Below are 24002 nucleotides of genomic sequence, written 5' to 3'. Positions count from 1 at the left end.
CTCAATGATAGCAAAGTGGAGGCACTGGGCCTATCTAGGAAGCCCTACCACTCCATTACTCTGAGACTGGGTCCCCAGCTTCAGCACTCCTTCCCACCCCCAACCCACGCTGGCTTCTTCAGTAGATCCCAATAAGCTTGAGCTTGGGCCTATACTGGAGATTTATCCTCTTGGGAGCTATGCAACCAGCAGATGTTTGCAGTGACACAGGACAACCTTTTCAAAGCAAAACATTATTAGCCAACTGGAATACAATAGTTAGGGCCATTGGGTTCAAACGGTAAAAAAGCCAGAACGTGTTTAGTTAGGTGGGTGCCGCTTTGTCCAGGCATGCAAAGCAAATTACATGGTTGCTGCAAAATTTCCCTAGCCTTCGCGAACTAGTCCTGGACTGAAAACCTATGTTCTACCATGCTGGAACATCATTCTCTTCCATGTCTCGTAAACACCTCAGTCATGTGTTGTAGATTCCAGGCATGCTATTTTCACGTGTACTCTCCTCCCTCTCCTGTGCTCTGTTGCAGGTAGGAGATGGTTGTGATCAGACAGTCCACTTGGCTGGCAGTCATTAAAGTTAATGGTCCAGTTGTTAGTCTTCTACTGTATCTCCAAGATAGCCTCATTCACATGCTGGCAGTTCTTGATAGTCCATTCATACCAACCCCAACATGTCTTCATCACTTTTACCCTTCACAACAAGTGGGTAGCAATATGAGTGAGGAAACTGAGTCACATACAGAAATTTCCCACATTCTCCACAACAACATATCAAAAGGTAACTTCAGTAAACAATGCATATGAAATAGAATCAAGTATACCCATCAAAAGGAAAACAAGGAACGTCTGAGAACTGCAAACAACCAACATAAAAACATGTATTATATCAGAGAATGGCATTATCCATGTTCTTCTCAATATGCTCAAGGAAATGTCCTCAGGCCAGACTACAGACTGGACGCTCTCTCTGTTTTACATCCATATTAACTGCAATTTTATTTCAAGTATTGAAGTAGTTGGAGTTTTAGTGGGTGGAGCACTTGCAGCTAGCTCCCACTGCAGTTGACATGCTGGGTGCGACCTGCATGCTGGCAGGCTGTGAGCAACCCAACTTGGAAGCTACAATAGCAAAGCACTGCAAGGCACCCAAAGTGGCATGACAGGGGTGTCAGCCCCTCACTGGTCTGGACTGCTCTGCAGAATGTCTCACAGTGGAAAATACAAGCAGCCTCTGAGAGGAGCAGTCAGAGTACCTATCCCTTCCTGCCTCCCTGGACATTCTACAGACTGTTTCTAATCTACCAAATCCACCACCACTTTTCACACTAAGAATTAAAGTGCTAAATACCGTCAGAAAAGCACTTCCTGCTGGAACGTCACACAAATAGCTGCTTAAAACCTGGAAACAGTCCATGGCAGCGACTTTAAATCCCCATTGACTAGGGACTGTATACAGGTCAGATTTGGGTTCCAGGAAGTTAAGCATTTACCTTTATTCTTCCAAGCCATACTGTTCAAAAACCAAAGAAAACATTCTGAGTACTTATTTACACCAATGGATATAACAAAAGAATCTTTCAAGGTACCTTCAATCCCACAGCTATTTGTAACATTAACTGAAAAGGACATGGGATTTAGCATTAAACCGCACACCTCATTTTGCTCATTAATGAAGAAAGCAGCTAGATCAGGAGGTGCTTCTGTTTATGACCACAAGATTACATTCCATTAAAATGAGAGGACATGCTCTTGGATGTAAACAACTGCTACTAGCAAAAATAACTCAAAAGTTTTCAGAAACAAAACACTCAAGATTTTGAATGATCTTTTACGTCTGCCGCAATCAAAGTTATCAGTTTAGCTACAAGTCCATTTTCTGGTGTCCTCAAAAATTACATGATCAAGGCAAAAGTGAAATTAATATTTTGAATTCCAGTTATTAATGTCCATCTCCCTCAGAAAAAAGACAAGTGTGTGGTAGAGATGTTTGGCCACAGAGTCACCATTCAGAAGAACGATTGCAGTAGAATATCTAGGTCTTACGGTATTATAATACCTAGGTCTTATAGTATAGTGCTTTTCATAAATTCCAGCCAACTGAAGAACTAGCAAAAGCAATGTTATTGTGTGCCTTTTTTCTGATCTACCAATTCCTCCCATCCCAGATGCCTTTGCACATTACTTCTGCAAGAGTGCAGAGGTGGTGTGGGATATGATTTCCATTCCAGGGCCCGGAGCTCAAGTGCATGGTGCATACTACACATGCCCTGCCCCTGAACACTCGCTTGGCAAATATATAGGTGTAACAATAAGTCAGAATTTGAATCATGATTTTTTTAGCTATTTATCTGAATATTGTATTCTACAGAGGATACGTTGAAGGGAATCTGATCACAGAAGCATGTATAAACATTCACTTTCAGCTTTGTTTCTGACAAAGCCTCAGTGTTATCCTGCCATGGTTCCTCATGGGAACATTATAAATTACTGCTCATTTTATGGAAAGAATAAAAATTAAACATCAAACGTAACAAAGATAACAAAGGACGATAGCGTATGAGTGATAAACAGCCACTCCGCCCAGTTTAACAAGTAAAGCATACTTACATATAGTCATTATATGCCAAGCACCTGCAGGTAGGAACACCCATGTTTACTTCCACCCATTTATAAAGGTTAAACAGTTCCATACTATGTAGATATAAAATGGTTTAAAAAAAAAAAAGTCATGAAGAATTGTAATATAATGTCATGGGAGGGAGGCCGTGAGAAGGCAGGATGAGAGAAACCCAATCAGTTTTCAGAGCCACAAAGAAAATTTAGTTGCAACTTTGCTATTAATACCAACATTAGGCAACTGTGATATCCTGAGTCAATAAGGATATACATCTGGCTATCGTGAATACATCATGATCTGAGATTTAAGCCTGCTTGCATCACTAGTGAGAATTAAGTCAAAGCTCAATGAGTGAAGCAGCTTGCATAAGTAGTATCAATGCATTGCATATGTAAATTTTATGGTGAGTATGGTGTAAATGCTTACCATGCAGGCTTCTCTTGCGTGATGTACTGATGGATCTTTTTCTAGGACTGTTTTATAATCCTCCAGGGCTTCATCTAGTTTTTCTGTTTTTTCATATAGTTCTGCTCTCCTCAGCAGAGCTCTGATATAGTTAGGATCTAGTTCGATTGCTGGAAAATTAAAACGAAGTGTCAAGTATCAGAGGGGTAGCCATGTTTGCTGCTTTTACAGATCCAGACTAAGAGACCTGTAGCACCTTATAGACTAAACAGGTGTATTGGAGCATAAGCTTTTGTGGGTGAATATCCACTTCATCAGATGACGTGCATCCGATGAAGTGAGTATTCACCCACGAAAACTTATGCTCCAATATGTCAGTTAGTCTATAAGGTGCCACAAGACTCTAAAAGTGGTATGTTTTTATGGAATGTTTCTACACCCCCTCAAATCAATGGTTAAGTGAATACATGTATCTTGAAGTTAATTAATTTTTTTATTTATTAAAATCAAGCATAGTACAAGTTTAATATAAGATATATCTTAATGTTGGGGGACAGGATGGGACTATATTCTGCATTTGCAAGGGAAAGACTCAATTAAAGAGGGTTCTTTGCATCTCCATGGCCCTGTCTACAGGGGAGGTTTAAATTCAGAGTTTTGCACACTAACTGTTATTCGATAGCATGCAATAACTGCATACATATGGCCCACTGTTTTCAGATTCAGAACAGATTAATGTGTCTACACAGCAGCATGGACTTTATGCAAAGTAATTGTGCAGAATTCTGGGCAGGTATCCCGTGGTGCTTTGCCTCACTGCTGTGCTCCAGGCATCCTGGAACTTTTCTCACTGCACATGTGGGACACATAGCAGAAGTCATAGGAAGGGACCAGTACTTGGGGTATTTATATTACACATAGTAATTATTCTGGACACTTCAGATATAATATGCAGAGTGAAGCCAATATAGTACAAATACAGGATCTAGAAGATAAAAGGATATCACTTTTAGAAAGAGATGCAGAGGTTGAATTTATCTTCATCTAATGGTGTAAGTCAAAAGTAACTCCACTGAAGTGCTTCTGAATCTACACTGATAACAGATTAAAACTGGTTCAGTGCCTATAAATGAATGGTTAGACTGTTTCTAGAAATTACAAAGAAGCACGTAGATTCAATGTATGCTTTTTCATCTCCTTATTCTCTTGACAGACACAACCATGATTACTGGTGCAGCTGGGACTGAATGCTAAACAGTTTGCTTCTGTACAACAGTCACCTGCTAATAAACAAGCTCTCAAGACATTCCTCCACCCAGTTTTCAATATAGGAAAAAGCACCTTTAAAAAAAAAATGAAAATAAATTCTTAATGCAAGCAATGCAGCCCAAAATATTCTAGCCAAAACAGCTTGTTTCTTCTTTATAGAGGGACAAGGACAATGCTGCAGTCAGCAAGATGCAGGTCGGTGTGAATTGCATTGCTATGCTCTAAGTGTTGCATTGCAGCTTGTGAGCCAAGCCCCTAGAGACTGTCAAATGATGGTAAAGTTTAAATCTTGTAACGCTGCACAGCTGATTGATTTCCTTTCAGCCAGTACAAAATTAGCAGAAGCATAAAAAAAAAAAAACACCGCCAAAAAAACCCCCCCAAAAACCACACACCCCAGGAAGTCAAAGAAAGCAAAGAGGTACAAGCCAGCTAAATTTTGCTACTTTCAAAAAGGCAAGAATACTAGTAACGCTTACTAAAAAATGCTTACTGTATAAGTAGTGATAGCACTCAGCCACTGAATTAGTTCTCCATTTGGTAAGGCTGGACTTTTGTCCCAGCTGTTATAAAGAGTATAACACACATCCAAGACCAGACATCTGGGGATTTACATGTGGGTGAGTGGGTGGATGCAACAGTACACTGCTGAACAGATTTCATCCAGAGCTGCAGAGTTAAAACTAGGCAGCATGGGAATCAGAGAGCATGAGGTCAGCAATAATGTAAAAGACTTAGACAAAGGGATTTGGTGCCTTTAATTTCAAGGGACCACATATAATTCCTTGCACTTCAAGGTTAAAACTCTTGAAATTTGGAGAGCTGGGTTGGGTTTATAAGAGATGGGGCAGGAGAAAGGGCAGCTTCTGTAATAAAGATTTTGCTACTATCACACTGCAAACACCATTCTTATTTGCAATGGTGAAATAAGATATTTCAGGTAGCAAAAGCCTGACAACCATTATATAAAGTTAATCCAAGATACCTGCCCCTATCACCATGACCTCCCTCTGAGGGTTTATTTGTTTGTTATTTTATTTTATTAAAGTTGCCTTGCCAAAAATTGCAGCCCTACTGAGTGGCATGATTTCTGCACCAATGTCACTGCGCAACAGCAGCACTTGCAGAATCAGGAAAAAGGATCATACCTTTGCTGCAGTCACTTAGGGCAGCTTCTGTCTTGTCCTAAAACAAAAATCAATAATGTTAGGTTTGTTTACACCATTTCTAGTCAGATAACTGAATACATATTTATAGGTGCCAGTTGGAAACGAATACATTTGTAGAGACCCATTAAAAGCCTTAAATTACATTAGTAATATGCTAGAGATGTCTAAACCAGAAAGAGGCCAGCTTTCCATGACAGTGTTAGGGGGCTTATTCCTTCACCCACTTACTTCCCCGGTCCTTCTCACATGAACAGAGAGCAACAATACCCGAAGTCCAAAGGTGCAAACAATTTGATGTTTATTGGGGTGAACTTCCAGCAAGCATGATTCCAGTTTCCTTCCTTAGTGTCCCCCTTCCCAGCTCTGACACCACAGAGGCGTACCTGTGTCCCTGTTCCCATTTGCCCCTTTAGCTAAACATGATTCCAATTTCCCCCCCACACCCTCACTCACTTCCTGATTGACTGCAGACTATATAGTAAAACTTGAGTTCTGCTTAGCTATACCTTAACCAATCATTTTACTGAAATTTAACTAACCAATCCTAACACATTGTAACATGATTATTTAGCCAATTATATCCCACCACCTTAATTAGTTTACACCCAGCAAAATTAATTATACAGCAGACAGAAACAATCACAGAATCAGACAGATATTATGCAGACAAACAATAGGGAAATGGGGACTACAGTGATAGAACAAACACTGAAATGAGGATTTCACATCCCAGTTATTGATAAGTGAGTTCTTGCCAGACAGGATGCTATCAAACTAAGTTTCCTTTTACATTTTCTAGGCACTTCCCTTTTTCTGGAGGCGACAGGCATTATCAGGACAGGACTGTATTCCTAACAGCCCAATAGCACCTTATTTCAATGTGACTAGTTTGGAATGTGAGGATGTGACCGTTCCCTTCCCAGCTTATGGCTGCCTCTGCTGTTTAGCCAAAGATCTTAGCCTAAGCACAGGGCCTCAGACTGTCACAGTAAGAGAAGGCCCCAGCAGACAGTGATTTGATTCTCTTTTATACCTCTATAACTAGCCAAGTGATAAGAATACACCTAAATTCTTAGAGTATAGGCCTTTACAGACAGGCCTGAATATCTCTATCTTAACAGTCAGCGGCTGGTGTCAGTCATGTGACTGCATACTCATCTAATTTGCGCTCAGCAGCTCACACAAGGCAGCGTGCAACAGCTGAGTAGAGGCCTGCATGAGTGACTCAGCCTTAAGTGTCTACCACACATCTCCCCACCTTCTGGGATCTGGTCTAGTTGCTTGAGGGATTAGTGCTGAAGCCATAGGCCAACACTTCCCCCATACTCCCAACTCAGTCTAGATCAGGGGGTCCCCAATGCAGTGCCCGTGGGCGCCATGGCGCCCGCCGGGGCATTTTTGTGCACTTGCAGGACACCCCGCCACCAAGAAGCGTTGCTGTTTATTGGCGGCGGCGCTTCTTGCAGCTGCCACTTCTTGGCGGTGACGTGTCTGGCGCCCGCCACAGTCTTCTGGGAATAGCTCTAGGTTAGCCAGCCTGCTCGCAAAGATGCTCTTCCCTCTCTTCGTAAGGTGGAGCCCGTCTCTGCCCAGCACTCCTCCTTCATAGAACACCATCCCATAGTCAAAGAATCCAAAGCCTTCTCTCTGATACCACCTGCGTAGCCATTCGTTGACTTCCACGATTCGACGGTCCCTACCCAGGCCTTTTTCTTCCACGGGGAGGATGGACGAGACCACCACTTGCGCCTCAAACTCCTTTATCCTTCTTCCCAGAGCCACGTAGTCCGCGGTGATCCGCTCAAGGTCATTCTTGGCAGTATCATTGGTGCCCACGTGGAGAAGCAGGAAGGGGTAGCGATCCGAGGGCTTGATGAGTCTCGGCAGTCTCTCTGTCACATCGCGAATCTTAGCCCCCGGCAAGCAGCAGACTTCTCGGTTTTCCCGGTCAGGGCAGCAGGTAGATGACTCAGTCCCCCGGAGGAGAGAGACCCCCAACAACCACCACCCGCCTCCTTCTCTTGGGAGTGGTGGTCGTGGAACCCTCCATCTAGCTCTGCATGGCTCCCAGAAGCAGCCGCCAGGTCCTTGCGGCCCCTAGGCACATGGGTGACCAGGGAGGCTCTGCACCCTGCTGTCGCCCCAAGTGCTGTTAAAGTGCAGGGCCCATTGGCTGGGAACCACGACTTATGGGAGCTGCGGGGGTAGCGTCTGTGGGCGTGGGGGCAGCATGCGGAGCCTTCCTGGCCGCCCATGCACCTAGGGGCTGCAGGGACCTGGCGGTCGCTTCCTGGGAGCTGCGGTAAGTGCCGCCGGGAGCCCGCACCCTGAACCCCAACCCCCTACCCGAAGCCCCCACCTGCACCCCAAACCTCTGATCCCCGGCCCCACCCCAGACAGAGCCTTCACCCCGCTTCTACACCCCAACCTTCTGTGAGTGAGGGTGGGGGGAAGAGCAAGCAACAGATGGAGGGGGCATGCAGTAAGCAGGGATGGGGCTTCAGAGAAGGGGTGGGACGGGGAGTTCAGTTTAGTGCCATTAGAAAGTTGGCAACCCTAATAAGGAGACATCATACTAACTGTTTTATCCAACTCATTTTATTCTCCTTGTATACTTTGGCAATTACTGGATTAGTTCTCCAGTGACATGGATTTTTAACATCTGGATTGTGAGGATAATTTTGTCTTTTATAAATATGCTCAGACAGCAGGTTCATGTTGGAGAGGCCATTGCAGCAGCTGCTAGAGAGAATCTCATTTTATTCTCTGCTTTAATAGTCTGGTAGTATAAAAGTAGTCTAGGTGATTCTACTTGAGCAAAAATGCTCAGCTGACTTTCTGGCACTTAATTTCAGATATACGACAGAGTACTTGAATATTAGAGACTGCCACAATGTTTTCTATCCCCAATTCGATCCCTGCATGTTGGACAGTCATGCAAGTTTTCTTCAGGTGTTGTAAATAACTGGGGGTCGGGGGGGAATGTGTCTCTATTCCGAATACATTTAAAAAGCAACAGAAGGAGAAATTGCTTCCTACTTCCTAAATTCTTGATTCTGTTTGTTAAGCAGTCAGAGGTTATTTGGCAACATATACATGCCCTGAATAGGAACAGTGTTGAAAATTGTACAAGCTTTTCTATGACACATGGTATTCATGTGCCTTAGACAATTAATTTAGACCCACTACTTCCCTGTGGAGCACGGAAGTATTGCTGAATGCTCACTGTTACGTCCTGCACCAGTTCCCACCGAGGTAGGTCAATGGAGGATTGGGCCAAAAGAAATCTGATGAGGTTCAATAAGGATAAGTGCAGGGTCCTGCACTTAGGACGGAAGAACCCAATGCACAGCTACAGACTAGGGACCGAATGGCTAGGCAGCAGTTCTGCGGAAAAGGACCTAGGGGTGACAGTGGACGAGAAGCTGGATATGAGTCAGCAGTGTGCCCCTGTTGCCAAGAAGGCCAATGGCATTTTGGGATGTATAAGCAGGGGCATAGTGAGCAGATCGAGGGACGTGATCATCCCCCTCTATTCGGCATTGGTGAGGCCTCATCTGGAGTACTGTGTCCAGTTTTGGGCCCCACACTACAAGAAGGATGTGGATAAATTGGAGAGAGCCCAGCGAAGGGCAACAAAAATGATTAGGGGTCTGGAACACATGACTTATGAGGAGAGGCTGAGGGAACTGGGATTGTTTAGTCTGCAGAAGAGAAGAATGAGGGGGGATTTGATAGCTGCTTTCAACTACCTGAGAGGTGGTTCCAGAGAGGATGGTTCTAGACTATTCTCAGTGGTAGAAGAGGACAGGACAAGGAGTAATGGTCTCAAGTTGCAGTGGGGGAGGTTTAGGTTGGATATTAGGAAAAAACTTTTTCACTAGGGGGATGATGAAACACTGGAATGCGTTACCTAGGAAAGTGGTGGAGTCTCCTTCCTTAGGAGTTTTTAAGGTCAGGCTTGACAAAGCCCTGGCTGGGATGATTTAATTGGGGATTGGTCCTGCTTTGAGCAGGGGGTTGGACTAGATGACCTCCTGAGGTCCCTTCCAACCCTGATATTCTATGATTCTATGGCATAATTCTCACAGGCCTAAATGGGAGCAAGATAAGGCACTAAGGAGTTTTCCTGGCTGGCTCCTCACTCATCTCCATTACCCTCTTTTTCACCACAGTTCTGCAGCAATTTTGGCCGCACATTTATTGTGATGAAGACCATCATACCCACACCAAAACTTCTAATGGATTTTTTAAAAACTGGATAGAGGCACAGTTCCCTTGACTAGTTACAAATTATACAGTTGATTTGGTTCCCCACAACAGATTTTCTGCCAACAGTTATGTTTGTGTCTCCACACCTACCATGCTGCTTAAGAGTGTACAGTGCATTCTGGTAGTATCTGGACAGCTACCCCATAGTGACTAAGCAGGGGATAGAGCAGTGGCCCTCAACCTTTCCAGACTACTGTACCCCTTTCAGGCATCTGATTTGTCTTGCGTACCCCCATGTTTAACCTCACTTAAAAACTTCTTGCTTACAAAATCAGACATAAAAATACAAAAGTGTCACAGCATATCCTTACTAAAAAATGGCTAGCTTTCTTATTTTTAGCATAGAACCATAAAATAAATCAATTGGAATGTAAATATTGTACTTCTATATACTATACCAGTGGTTCTCAACCTATTTACAACGTGTTACCTGGGCTGCAGGTTGAGAACCACAGCATGGATAGAAGTGCCCATACCACCTGCCCCAAATCTCCACCAGTATTTCTACTGAGATGGACCAAAAAAAAAAAAAAAAAAGAAGTGAATAATAAAACCTGGAATCTATGACTTAATTCCTTCAAGCTCATTCATTGACTATTGTATATATTCACAATACTCTGAAAGTACATTCACCTGTTTCATTCTTGCAGCAGCTCTGTTTGAAAACAAAACAGACCTGTCTTTTTGGTAGCAGGCTGGGCAAACCTGTACAGCTTTTGTGTAGGAGTCTTCTGCTTCCCCATATTCTGAAGATTGAAGAGAAAAAACAACAACATTCATTGCATTTGCCAGTAGAATTAGTGAGAGCCACATAGCATAAACTCTCTGGAAACATATTCCTCAATATCTGAAGCAACATCAGTTTTACACCAAAAGCAAGACTCAGTCAGCTGCTCTCAGAAAAAGTGTCCTGCTGAATTTGCATACATACCAATGACAATAGTTTTGTCATTTTAAACCACCACCTCTATTGGAATACTAGCTATGTTAAAATGCCAAGACCTGGTCCCAGTACTACAATCTCTAGACTTGTGCCACTGTTGTGCAGATTTTAATTCATATGCCTTACTTCCAAACTTTGCACTTTCTTTGAAGTTAAAAAGTGAAGCAAAGTCTCAAAATAAAAAGAAATGTTTTTCCTTAGTTGAAGCCAGCCCATAACGGATCTGAAAAATCATGACATGACATCAGCACCTCCTCTCAGAGCCTAGAGAGGAATCCTGACATGATGAGAGATGCTAAACCTCTTTAAAGAACAGTTCTTCTCTAGATCATGCCTTGAAGATACACCCATATCCAAGCTTAATACAGCAAGGGGGCAAGTGAAGGAAGGAGATACCTGTTATTAATCACTGTCAGATTTTCAAAAAGTAAAGGACACAGCAGGTTGGTTTTTCCCCCCTCCTGTGTATTCCAGCAATAAGTTTTCATTACACATTATGTCACAAAGTTTCAATCATCCGGTACAGAAAGCTCTCTCTAGTGAGCTGTCTTGGAAGCAAACCACCATCTAATTGTTGGCAAGTATCCATTTCTGTGGGATCATTACTCTAATAAGTATATTAATGATACTTTCCTTTGGTGTGCATTGCACCAAGTACTTCTCTAGCATTTATTGTTGTCAATTAGATCCCCCTCCTCCTCTTGGGTTGCTGATCGTTTTGTGGGAGGGGAAGAGAGACTCAGGGGTGATGGAAAAATATAATCTATCTTAAGGTTTGCCACAATGTCTAATTTCAGAATTTATTATGTTAAAATAACATTAACCCACCTCCTTTCTTAAACTGCTCATTTCCTTTCTCCTTTAACGTTGTGCTCTCCTTTCTTCTTTTCTGCAACAGATCAGAGAATTTCACAGTGTCTCACAGGATTTAACTGAAATGAACAAGTGGGTCAGCTACAGTTCTGCATTACTATGAAAGAAAATCAGAATGAAAAGTAACCAGGAGAATCTGACAGCTACAAAGGTGTTGTCTGTAAACAGTTAATTTATTATTATACATACTGGGTGTATCATCACACTGGATAGGGGCATAAAGAGCTCTGATTTATAAACTAAAATATACACAAGGGACTTTTTTTAATTAATGTTTGCATTTTGGCATTTACTGTTTGCTTCCTCTTTTGGGACAATAGAACCTTTCCAATGCCATTTAATTTCATTCCATTCAAACTGGCTACATAAGATATGTCTAGACAGTGAAGTCCTGCAAGTTATTATTTGAGACATCCTGTCCAAGAAGTTTATAATCAGCTGGCTGTGAAGCCTGATGAGGAGGGTCTAATATTGATGGGATGCAAAAAGTGCACTTCCAATGCAGCAGACACAACAGACTAGTTCAAATGTGAGGATGTTGTTTTGGAATAGATTTATTATGCAGAAGGATTGGTTAACAGAACATTCTTTTTTCCTCTAGTGAAAATAATGTAGATGTCAGGCACTACGAGCAGCTAGAGGCTGAAAAACGGGTCACTGGCACAAATAAATGGGCTTATTAAGGGAAGAGACACACATCTTCTCCTTGCTGGATCTCTTAGCATTGCTCACAGATGACTAAACAACCAACCATCAAACCCAAAGGCTGGAAGAAGGTTCCATTAGATAGTGAAAATTGCAGGAGTGTGTTTTCAACCATGAATATCTTAACAGCACTGCTGGCATAAGTGATGTTGGCATGAATGCCTTTAGCTAACACTGCAAATAGAGAAGGATGTCACCAAGCCGTCACCAAATGATCACTAAGGAATACTTGGCACACAAATATAGCTCATGGAAATAAAAACAAAATATCATAGGGTAAGAGTACAAGGGACTTAAGATTCAAGAGAAAGTGCAGCTCCTTATTATTTCTGTGGCAAGTGATCATTTTGACCATTGATTTCTCACTCATGTGCACGTGCACACATGGAGCATTCAAATTTAAAGCTTATAAATTACAGCTCATTGAGTGATTAAAAAGCCAACACTGGGGAAAGGAGCAGTTTCCTTCCATACAGATTGTGTAAATCAAGGATTAATGCAATTATCAATATCACACAGAACATCTCCTTGGAAACAGCTAAATATAGTAGTCGGTGTGGAGAGCTGCATCGTTTCACATTTGTGCCAAGAAGCAAACCCAAATTCAATACAAAGAGAGGGGTTCTTTCTACTGTCTGCTTTACCCTGGGAAAATAGTTCTCCCAACCACAGACACCACCATGATAATCCAGAAACCACAACAGTTTTCACAGAGCAGATTTAGGGGAATGCCACACAGTTTTCACATCACAAATAAGTTCTCTTGTTCTGAACCTTTGGATACAAGTTCAGGTACCAAAAAAACCCAGCTTATCCACTCATCACTGGATGAAGTGTTCTCCCCAATGATCTACTCTACCATTGACAAACCCCATGCATGGTGAGATACTACAGGCATTGGATTATGAGCAAATACCTCCATTGTCTTTCAAAGGTCCATAATGGAGAAAAGCCAGTTATAGACAAGGCCTTATGCAGCACTCCAGCATGAAGGCAAGGAGAACATTTGGGCACTTAAATAAAGTAAATTGGCATATAAGTGTATAAATGCCTTTTCTACATTCAGGAGTTGGCTGGCCTATTTAGACAGCTACATTTGAAGGCTGAGCCCAGTCTTAGGGGAATGCTAATGGAACAGCAGCACTTTCAAGGTCATTTCCTGATGTCTGGATGCTGCATAGAAGAGAAATGTATATTCTCTACCGTACATGCTTCTTGCGGAGAACAAAACAAAAACAAACAGATTTTACAACAGTGAACAAAATATTCAGGTACCAGTATGTAACAAGCTAGCGGTGTTTGACTAACCCTCACTGTTAGGAGGGGACAACCCTATTGGAAAAGATGAAGCTGTAAGCTTCCTGCTTTTTACACTGTACTTCTAGCTCAGATGAGTAACAACTGCAAAGTGACTGGTCATCACTGTGATTATATCAGAACTGTTTTGTGACCCACCAATTTTATTTCCATTATAAGTGGAAAAAAATTTTAAGTGACTTGTCCTTGGGACAAATTTTGCAGAATGTCACCCCACTGCCTTATTTTCAGAGTGAGATTTAAGTAGCTGCAGGGCAGATTGCCTGTTCTTCAATCAGTGACAGAAGTGGGTCAGAATGGACTTTCAGAATGCTCTATTAGGAAGGGGGTGGCACCTTGTTTTCCCTGAGGCTTTATTAATATGTTCACTGAATCAAGTATAACTGTTCTGCCTTACACTTCATTATGTGGTGCTATTTATAAGAGAGAAATCCAAAGGTCCATTTTCTACCCCGTAAAAGCCTATGAACAGGGAAATTATGAGCCAGGATAATAATACACCAGGGTCAGAAATTTGCTTTTTGGATGCATGAACTGACTGAAATTTAAAAGAAAAAGCCTACTGAAGATATTAAGTTAAATGCGGTTACTTCTCACAAACTAATCAAGTGATCCTTAATGTTAAGTAAGGGCAAAGAAAGACCCTGATTAAGAGAGGTTTATGAAAATTGGAACTGAAAATGTAGTTACGATAGTTAGGGTAAATTGGTCTGGCAATCAGCAAGAGAGACTGAAGATTAAAGACTAACCCAGAGTAATGGGGAAAAAGTCATCTTGGCCTCCTGACAACAGAGTACAAGCCCAACAGAAAGACCATCGGAGTGTCTCATATGAACTCCGCTACTTTGTCAAGAAAAAAAATATATATATCAAAAGTTAAAGTAAGCTAATTTGCTATTGAAAGAAAACAATCTATGCTTCTTTACTCTTTATTCTGCAAGTGATCAGCTTTATAAAAATGCATAAGCAGCTAAATCTCTACATTCATCATTCAGCTGTCACAGTTAACAGACACCTGTACTGCTAGCCTACAATACTCCCCACTCAGCAACACTCCCCCCCACTCAACTCCTCTGGCTTTTTCTTATAGATTTTATTTGATGGATTGATTTAGCCTTAGTAGTATACTATACTTGGATCCATTTTTGCCAAAGGCACAAGAAGAGCATGTGCTCTCCCTCTTTTCTCTCTGAGGCTATTCGTACAACGTGAAAATATACTCTCTGGTAAAGTCACTAAGTAGCAATTGCTTACACTGAATGAGGTTCTATCACCAAAGAGTATAAAAAAGTCACTTATGTTGTTAAGGAAATATAAATTTCTCAGCCTCAAATTCCATTTCCTGATTGTAAATCAGTATTTAGCAGCTGTCTGCTTCCCCCTGCAGTCTTATAAAGTCATTGCTACATCACAAATCCAAGCATCTGTTTCACCTTAGGAGTATGGCAGTCAGGTCAATCCCAAGATTTACTGCAGTTATCAGCAATAAGAATTGTTACGCTGACAACTGTGGAGGCATGTGCCCTCTGTTTATTAACAGAACAGATATATTAAGTATCTTCTCGCAGCCCTATCACTGGTCATCTCCTGGATGTGCTGCTCACAATCCAAGCATGAGAGGATAAGCTCAGTCTCCATCATGCCCATTAAATCCTTGGCTTCTCTGTTGACAGAGACAATCAGAGTGCCAGTTAGCATGAAATACCGTGGTGATGAAGCAAACTCTCAGAGCTGTAAAGTAGATTTTCAAAAGGGAGCACAGCAGCCACCTCACATCAGCATACAAGAGTTATAGACTAAGTTTCTTACTTTTGTGTGCCGAGTGTCTCAAGCTGGTAGAAACTGTACTTTCCAGAGAAGTGGGGAAAAAGAAAAGAAAACAGAAAAAAAATAGACTAAATAAGTCATCTAGGAATGCTGAAAAAAACAAACAAGTAGTGACAGTAACCTGCTATGGGCTATGTTTAATGACTTAGCACTGACAAAATAGTATTAATACAATTTATATTTCTTCATCTTTGTGAAATATAACCACCCTCCCCCATAAAATGTACATAGTATTTAGTGCCCTATTTTAATCAACAAAATCATTTACTTCATCATATTTCTCCCCAAGCCTTGCTTGCCACACTTAAGGGTAGATTTTCTAAGGCACACCTAAATTAGAAAATCCAGCCCTTTTCCCAAGATCAACTGCCTGGAGAAATAGCAGCACAGGTGTTCTCCAATAAAGGAAGTGACCACTGCTATAGGGTAAATCAATTTGAATTGTGGACTTCTGTGATCAATATTTTCTCCCATTTGACCAAAGCAATAGCATATTCTGTAATACTGCTGTCCAAAAACTGCACTCGATGCAAAGTTTAAGAATCTGAAACGCCTTCCAAAATTTGAGAGAGATGAGGTGTGGAGCATGCTTTCAGATGTCTTAAAAGAGCAACACTCCGATGTGGAAACTACAGAACCCGAACCACCAAAAAAGAAAAATCAACCTTCTGCTGTTGACATCTGACTCAGAAAATGAAAATGAACATGCGTCAGTCCACACTTCTTTGGATTGTTATTGAGCAGAACCCATCATCAGCATGGAATGGTGGTTGAAGCATAAAGGAACATATGAATCTTTAGCGCATCTGGCACGTAAATATCTTGCGACTCCAGCTACAACTGGCATTCTCAGCACTTTCAGGTGACATTGTAAACAATAAGTGGGCAGCATTAACGCTTCTGCAAATGTAAACAAACTTGTTTGTCTGAGCGATTGGCTGAAAAAGAAGTAGGACTAAGTGGACTTGCAGGCTCTAAAATTTTACATTGTTTTGCTTTTGAATGCAGTTTTTTGGTACATAATTCTACATTTGTAAGTTCAACTCTCATGAGAGAGATTTCACTACAGTACTTGTATAAGGTGAATTGAAAAAATACTTTTTTTTTATATACAGTGCAAATACTTGTAATAAAAAATAAATATGAAGTGAGCACTGTATACTTTGTATTCTGTTTGTAATTGAAGTCAATATATTTGAAAACATCCAAAAATATTTAAATAGATAGTATTCAATTACTAAATACTGTGATTATCGCAATTAATTTTTTTAATCTTGACAGCCCTAGTAAAAATATATCACCACTGCCTAGATCTTGCACTTCTTACCAGTAGATCTCGAAGTGTTTTACAAAAAAGACAAGTATTGTTATCCCCATTTTACAAATTGGAAAACTGAGGCACAAAGAGGGGAAAAGAATCATGCAAAGTCACCCAGCAGGCCAGTGGCAGAAGTGGGAACAGAATCCGGGTCTACTGAGTCTCATTCCAGTGCTCTATCCACCAGAGCTGTCTCCCTGCCCCAAGGATCTCATGTAATGACATATGTACAATATGAAGGCAAATTAAGAATAAGGGGATTTATTATATTTTTGCCATATTTCAATTAAATCAGTAAAATGTCACCAAAAATGAACTAACAATGACTTGGTTGCTCACTCAGCTCTGTGTTCAGTTGCCCTCAACTGTACATATTTTTCACCATCATTTTCCACTTACAGTAATAAACAGCAGAATACAATCAGGACCTTGGCAAGACCATCCTCCCCCACCCCAACACACTTTTTTTGGGGGGCGCACATTGGTATTCAATTTAGTTCTGAAAAGAAGACAGGGCCAGGCATAGATCAAAACCTGTGGTGCCAACTAAGAAAGAAGCAGCTTGCTGCTTAAAACAAAAAAACCAAAAAACAAAAACACTCCAAAAAATAAACACCCCAATTACAAAACCCTTCAATATTTATCTGTAAGATAAACTTTGTTGTATAACAGCATCCACATCCTAATCCAGACAATATTCATAGTACTAATGTACATCCTTCTCTTGCAGTTTCACACAACTCCATACCTTCCTCTTCTTGCATGCCAAACAATCTCATTCTCCTCCTTCAAACCTCTTCTCAAAATTTACTTTGAGTTTTCTGTTCAACCCTGCATATTCATTTTCACTCTTATACCTGATCACTTATATTGATCTCTCTCCATCGGAAAAAAAAAAAAAGTTACACAACCTCCTTCCCCTGTAAAATAATGCTCTCTCAAGAGTAGTAGCCCCTTCCCTTGTAATCTGTTGTGCCTCCTCATTGAGCAACTTTGACATTAACCATGATCTGTTATTCAGCATGTTAACTGTAATTTAGATTGTAAACATACTTTGGACAAAGAACAGTGTCTTCTTACATCTGTAAGAATGCTGCATATACCTAGAAAGTTGTAAAAATAAGTCTGCTGAAGGAGCCTTTTTACACAAATTAAAATGAATCAGAATCACGCGCTTCCCAAGTTTTAAATAGTGGATTACTATACAGAAAAACTGAGACATTGCTGAGAAGCGCTATTAAAATTAGCTCCCTAACTAGACAGTCTAATCAGATTTGAAAAGCATGAATCAGTACTTTGAGAAAATTTTAACTATTTTACAGTAGGCTTACAAATTAATCATTTCTGGAATGGTGTAACCAGGCTACATAATAAGCTAACAGAAAGAAAGGCTATATGTCCTAGCACGTCAAAACCAAAGAATCAGAGTGCTCATAAAGCAATTTTATTTTTCAGTCTTCATTTTTTCAAACAGCAAAAAAAGTGGCTCATGAAATTATTAAAGTATATTAGATAACTTGACTCCTAAATCCTTTAGAAATATTTAAACTCTTAGAGCAGTATCATTTTTAGCAAAAATCTCATCACGTTACTGAAATGAATATTGTTAGTTGAACCTTAACTTTTAAAAACAAAGATTTTTCAAGTTAATATTAATAGAAGCCCATTCACTGGATTTTTTTTTAATTAAAAATTTCCCAGAAGAAAAAGCAATTCAAACCACTGCTGTATGGTACTAGGGAATGAGAACCAAATAGAAACTGATTAGTCTATTTCCATTATCCAAGATGAATGAAATGCATGTAAGCAAGCAGCATAAATAGTGCAAAGTGGTTCCACTCCCCCCACCCCCAACCTAATTTTAATAATTAGAAGGGATTCAGTCAACTTTAAATCTAACTGAGAACTTGCTTTAAGAAATCTGCTAGAAGGTATTAAAACTGTTCTGAATCCCTATGCCAGATTTTAGTTTTATAACCACGTTATCTTATTTTGCATGGTGCTTTTCTCCACCCTGTCGCTGATCAGGGGTTAACTGTCTAAACAGGGAGAAAACAGTGAAAGTGCTGTCAGATGCACAAAATAAAATGGCGGGGGGGACGGGGACCCAGAAGAGATTGCCCTCCTCTCCCCCCACAGTCTCTCTGTTATAATCTAAGTTGTTACTTATACCAAAAGTAGGTAAAAAATGTACACAGAAATCTGATTTTTTGGAGGGGGGCTTGACATCATCCCTTTAGGGTATTCTTAGTGATAGATAAAAAAAAAAAGTGAATTTTAACTTGCCAGTTTCTTTTTAAAAGTTTAGTAGCATTAAAGATAGTGTCCATAAACTTCATTTGCACACTGGATTAAATGTATAAAAAACAAAAACAAAAAACAAGGATCAAAAAGAAAAAATATGTTTAAAACAGATATTAACAAGTTAAAAAATTCGAATGTAATCTCAATAAAAAGTTACCTGTTTTTCTTCCTCTGGCATATTTTTTTCCAGTTCTAATAGGTATTCTTCATCTAATTCTGTCTGTTTCCCTATGGGATCCTCACTGTCCTCTCTCTCCTGTTCTATTCCTGGTTCCTTTACCTCAAAGGACTCATTACAGTCATGAAAACACTCATCTGCTGCTCTAGCCTCTTGGGCAGAGGAATGAAGATCTCCCCGGTCCAGGCTTCTTGGAAGATGTGCATCTTTGGAACCAGCTGTCAAAGGACTGGTGTTCTCTGATGACTTCTGATCAGAAAGCTTTAAGCCATGGAGCAATTCTTCAGGTGGACTGGATTCTCCAGTTTCTTCCATCTTGAGATCTCCTGAAGGGTTAAGCTTTTGAAAATAAGGGAGAAATAATAATCCTCAGTACTTACAGCACACAATCATAAGATCTCTAAGTACTTCATACATTTTAGTTTACCCTCACATGGCCCATCTCTGAGGTAAACAGTTATCTCATTTTACAGACAAGGAACTGAATTCAGCACAGCATTTAAATGGCTTTCACTTGTTCAACTCAATCTTGTGAACGCTCACACATGTGAACAACTTTACTCACAGGAGTGCTTCCCAGTGGAATCTACACAACCACTCCAACAGGTAAAGTTATGCCTGGGAGTAAGTGTTCAGAGAGTGGGCCCTAGCTCATCACTGCATTGTGACAACTCCCTTGCACACACAGCAGTCACTTGCCCCTCCTCTCTCACAGCATCACCATCTCCTGGATGCCTGCCAAGCTCCTAGACAGCATCACCACATAGGGCTCCACCCGAGCCAGGCTTCCCCACCCATTCTCCCCTGCCACTTGGCACAGCATCCCTCACCCAGGCTCTTCTCTATCTTCCTGATCATATGTTCACACAGACCCATTGGTGCAGCAGCCCCACACTTATCTCCCTCCCTGCCCCCGCGTCCCTGGCGCCCCCAGGTCAGCATTCCCCCACATGCCATCCCCCCAAACACCCCCAGATCAGCGTACCACCCACTTCGCGCCCCCCAGCACCCCTAGGTCAGCATTCCCCTCACTCACACCCCCTACCCCCGAGTCCCAGGCACCCCCAGGTCAGCATTCCCGCCCACTTGCCCCGAGCTCAGGCCTCCCCGCCCCATGAGAGCAGCCCTAGAGCGAGAGACACGGCCGGTACCCCGTCCCCAACAGACTTCAGCAAGGACCGGCTTCTCTTCCACTCCTGCAGGCGACCGGCCTCCCCTCTAATCTCTGACCTTCCGTAGCCCAACCACTTCCGGCCCCTCCCGGCCAATAGCAGCTCAAGGTGTGGGGCTTGCTGGGAATTGGAGTCTTGTGATGACCGATGAGGTAACAGTAACTTCTAGTAAGGGGCGGGATCTGTAGGCATTGAGGGCGGCAAGGGGTGGGACTAGGGGTCCTGTGCATCACCCAGTTTAGACGTTCCCGCTTGTGACAAAATATGAGATGGCGACTGAGGCTGTCCGTACAGAATGTTTCGGGGCGCCATCTTGGCTTAGGATTGGGATGGGAGCGGCCATCTTGTGTTACGGCAACACGAGACGGCTGCTGCGAAGGGAAGTAGTGAGTGGCGTGCGCTGCATTCGCCAGGCGCGCTCATGCTGCTGCCGTTCCTGTGCGGGCTGCCTTGGCGTCTCCTAGTCCAGAAGAGACAGCCTGAGGACCAGGGCTGGCAACCCCCAGCCTTCGCAAACAAGGCACCAAAAAGTCATGCGCGCCAGTTAACTTTAGTTATTAATTTTAGCTTCTTTTTAATTTGTCTTCTGGGTTTTGAACCTTTGGGGTAGGCTGAGATAATTTCAGAGTAGCAGCCGTGTTAGTCTGCAGTCGCAAAAAGAACAGGCGTCCTTGTGGCACCCCAGAGACTAGCACATTTATTAGAGCATAAACTTCCCTGGGCTACAGCCCACTTCATCCGATGCATAGAATGGAACATATCGTGAGACGATAAATAGATATATGCATACAGAGAACATGAAAAGGTGTAAGTTGCCATACCAACTCTGAGAGGCTAATTAATTAAGATGAGCTAGTATCAGCAGGAGAAAAAAAACTTTTGTATTGATAATCAAGATGGCCTATTTCAGACAGTTGACAAGAAGGTGTGAGGATACTTAACATAGGGAAAGAGATTCGATTTGTGTAATGTCCCAGCCACTCCCAGTCTCTATTCAAGCACAAGTTAATGGTATCTAGTTTGCAAATTAATTCCAGTTCAGCAGTTTCTCGTTGGAGTCTGTTTTTGAAGCTTTTCTGTTGCAAAATTGCCACTTTTAAGTCTGTTACTGAGTGACCAGAGAGGTTGAAGTGTTCGCCTATGGGTTTTTGAATGTTATGATTCCTGATGTCAGATTTGTGTACATTGATTCTTTTGTGTAGAGACTGTCCAGTTTGGCCAATGTACATGGACTCACAGGTACTCGGGGTGATCAGGCTCCTGGGACGGGGGTCAGCTCTGGGCCCACAGAAAGGGCGGGGCTGTGAGCAGAAGGGGCGGGGCTGGGGCCAGACTCCACCAGGCAGCCCTTCCGTGCTGCCCAGCCTGTGCCCCCTGGGGCTCTGGCAGCGATTTAAAGGGCCACTACTGGGAACCCCGGGCCCTTTTAAATCACCAGGCCCCAGGGTAGCTCCCCCTTTTGCCCTCTCGCCATCAGTGGCTCTGCCGGTACAGTACTTAAAGCGCTGCCATTGCTTTCTTACCAGTACACCGTACCAGCCCACTTTCACCTCTGGGGACAGAATAAAAGTGTGTAAAATAGTGAATAGAAAAGAGATGGTAGTTTGGGAGCTTCTTTCTCACAACACCAGAACAAAGGGACATTCAATGAAATTAAAAGATTGAATTCAAAGTTGATACAAGGAAATACTTTTTCACACAATGTGTAACTAAAATGTAGAACTCTGTCACAGGATGTTGTTGAGACCAAAACCCTAGGAAGACTTGAAAAGAGACGACATTTTTGTGGCTAAGATGAATATCCACAATTAAATAGTTAATGCTAACAAAAGTTTTGGAAAGGATATTAAACCATGTGCTTCAGGGTTTAAACCCTCTCCAGCTAGGATTAGGAGCTTTCTTGCACTTTCCTATGAAACATGTGGTCAGAGACAGGATACTGGATGAAATGAACCATGAGTCTGAGCCAGTCTGGCACTTGCTATCCTTCTATCATTTTTCTGTTGCTCAGACAATACACTAATTATTCCAGAATAAAGTGACTTTTATTCCAGAATTGTGTCCACGGGGCAAGCTATTGTAGAACAGCTATTGCAGAATAGCTTATTCCTGAGGCACGCTGTCCACTGGTTAGGGCACTAGTCTGGGATGATAGGGATCTGGGTTCAATTCCCTACTCTACCATAGATTCTCTGTGTAATCTTGGGCAAGTCATGTAGCCTTTCTGTGCCCCACCTGTAAAATGGGGGTAAATTGTATTTAACCTTATAGGGGTGTTGTGAAGATAAACCCTAAAGATTGTGAGGTTCTCAGACACTACGGTGATCAGGATCATGTAGTTACAGTAGAGAGATTCTGGTCAATTTTCCTTTGTAGACAAGCCCTTTGGCTTGTCCTTGACTGATTTTTCAATCATGTTTAAACACAAATTGACTGCAGCCAAACTGATTCCTAATACAATTCACCTGACTGATACCAAGGCAATGTTTTCTTCTTAAAGCCCCAGTTCTTGGAATCATGTCATTATGTGGAATCTTGGCTTCCATAAAAAAAAAGTTTCCAATCTTTATAGTAGCAGAGAAAAGCTGGAAAACAAACTCTAAAGGCTCAAATCCCAGAAAACAGATAGAGACCCCAAACGTATTATTTTAAAAAATCATTAGTTTTAAGCCAGTGTCATGGTTTTTGTAGGCCACACTCTCTGAGTGCTTGGTTTTGGATAGATTGTGTATTGATAAGGTCACACTGTACTATAACAGTAATGGACTCCCCCTCCCCCACTAGTTGGGTTACAGGTGGGTTTAGTTTGACAAAAAACAGAAGAATAGTAAGTGAAAAGGTGTCCTTTGGAGAGGTGGTGCTACATGTTGCCAGCTCTAGGGGAGGCAGGTGCTGCTGTTTAATAGCTGCATTAAAGTTTGCTTTTTTTTTTTTTTTTGGACAATGTCATCTCACATTATTAATTCAGATGCTATATTATGAAACTAGGCTTTAAAGAGATGGAAGACAAGTGGCAGAGGAAAGCTGACTGCATGGCAAAGTGTGGATGTTGGGGGGTGACAAGACAATAAGTTATATTATCGCAGTTCCTGAGGAAATTACACCTTTCACCCCATCCAGTCTCTTTAAGGACACACCCCCGCCCAGGTCTGAGGCCTGTAGCTGTCACCTTTCTTGGGGAGCAGATGGGAGGATTCCACAATTCAGTTCTTACACAGTGAGGATTTAGGCTGCGGATTCCTGCAGTTCACTGTGATTATCTCAGCAAGTCTAGTTCAGCACCTACAGTCCTGTTCTGGCAGGGGTAGTGACAGGGTTAATAAGTGTCCAACCAGCCTTCATAAAACAAAGTATTATTTATTCAGAACAAAAATATTTAAGAGGACAGTATCTTGAAAAGAAGCAGCTTCTATGCATGTCTGGCTTACCAAGTATCACCCTGGAGTCCAGGCTGGCTTCAGAGTACTACAGGGCCTGTCTCTGGGTCACAGTCTCAGGTCAGTTCTTGTTCTGATGAAAATACCCTCTCTCCAGGAGATCACTTTATATAGTTTACAGTTTTGTTTGTCAGTCTTCTTGGACCTGGTCAAATCATGATATGCAATTTCCCGTGGGACTTCTCCATACTTGTTACTG

General features: G+C 41.9%; 1 protein-coding gene across 5 annotated transcripts in view; it reads right to left on the bottom strand.

The window, feature by feature from the left end:
• The window catches only part of TTC1 (tetratricopeptide repeat domain 1), a 68240-nt gene extending 47775 nt beyond the window's left edge, over nt 1-20465 (bottom strand). For 3 of the 5 annotated variants that reach the window (XR_013636155.1, XM_073355867.2, XM_073355872.2), the window contains exons 1-6: nt 20362-20465; nt 19174-19533; nt 11501-11561; nt 10363-10475; nt 5437-5473; nt 3041-3189 (exon numbers count right to left, since the gene is read on the bottom strand). Coding sequence is in view for 4 of the 5 variants with exons in the window: in XM_073355867.2 (XP_073211968.2) it covers nt 3041-3189; nt 5437-5473; nt 10363-10475; nt 11501-11561; nt 19174-19509 (696 nt within the window). In the remaining variant the exon portion in view is untranslated. Of the gene's footprint in view, nt 1-3040; nt 3190-5436; nt 5474-10362; nt 10476-11500; nt 11562-19173; nt 19534-20284 lie in introns of all 5 variants that reach the window. The other 2 variants (XM_073355868.2, XM_073355870.2) reach the window with 2 other exon arrangements.
• Between the last annotated feature and the right edge of the window lie 3537 nt (nt 20466-24002).

The sequence above is a fragment of the Lepidochelys kempii genome, chromosome 8 (genome assembly GCF_965140285.1).
Source record: "Lepidochelys kempii isolate rLepKem1 chromosome 8, rLepKem1.hap1, whole genome shotgun sequence".
In the NCBI taxonomy this organism is placed as follows: domain Eukaryota; kingdom Metazoa; phylum Chordata; order Testudines; family Cheloniidae; genus Lepidochelys; species Lepidochelys kempii.
Note: the sequence above shows the minus strand (reverse complement) of the source record. Positions and strands in the feature narration are given on the sequence as shown.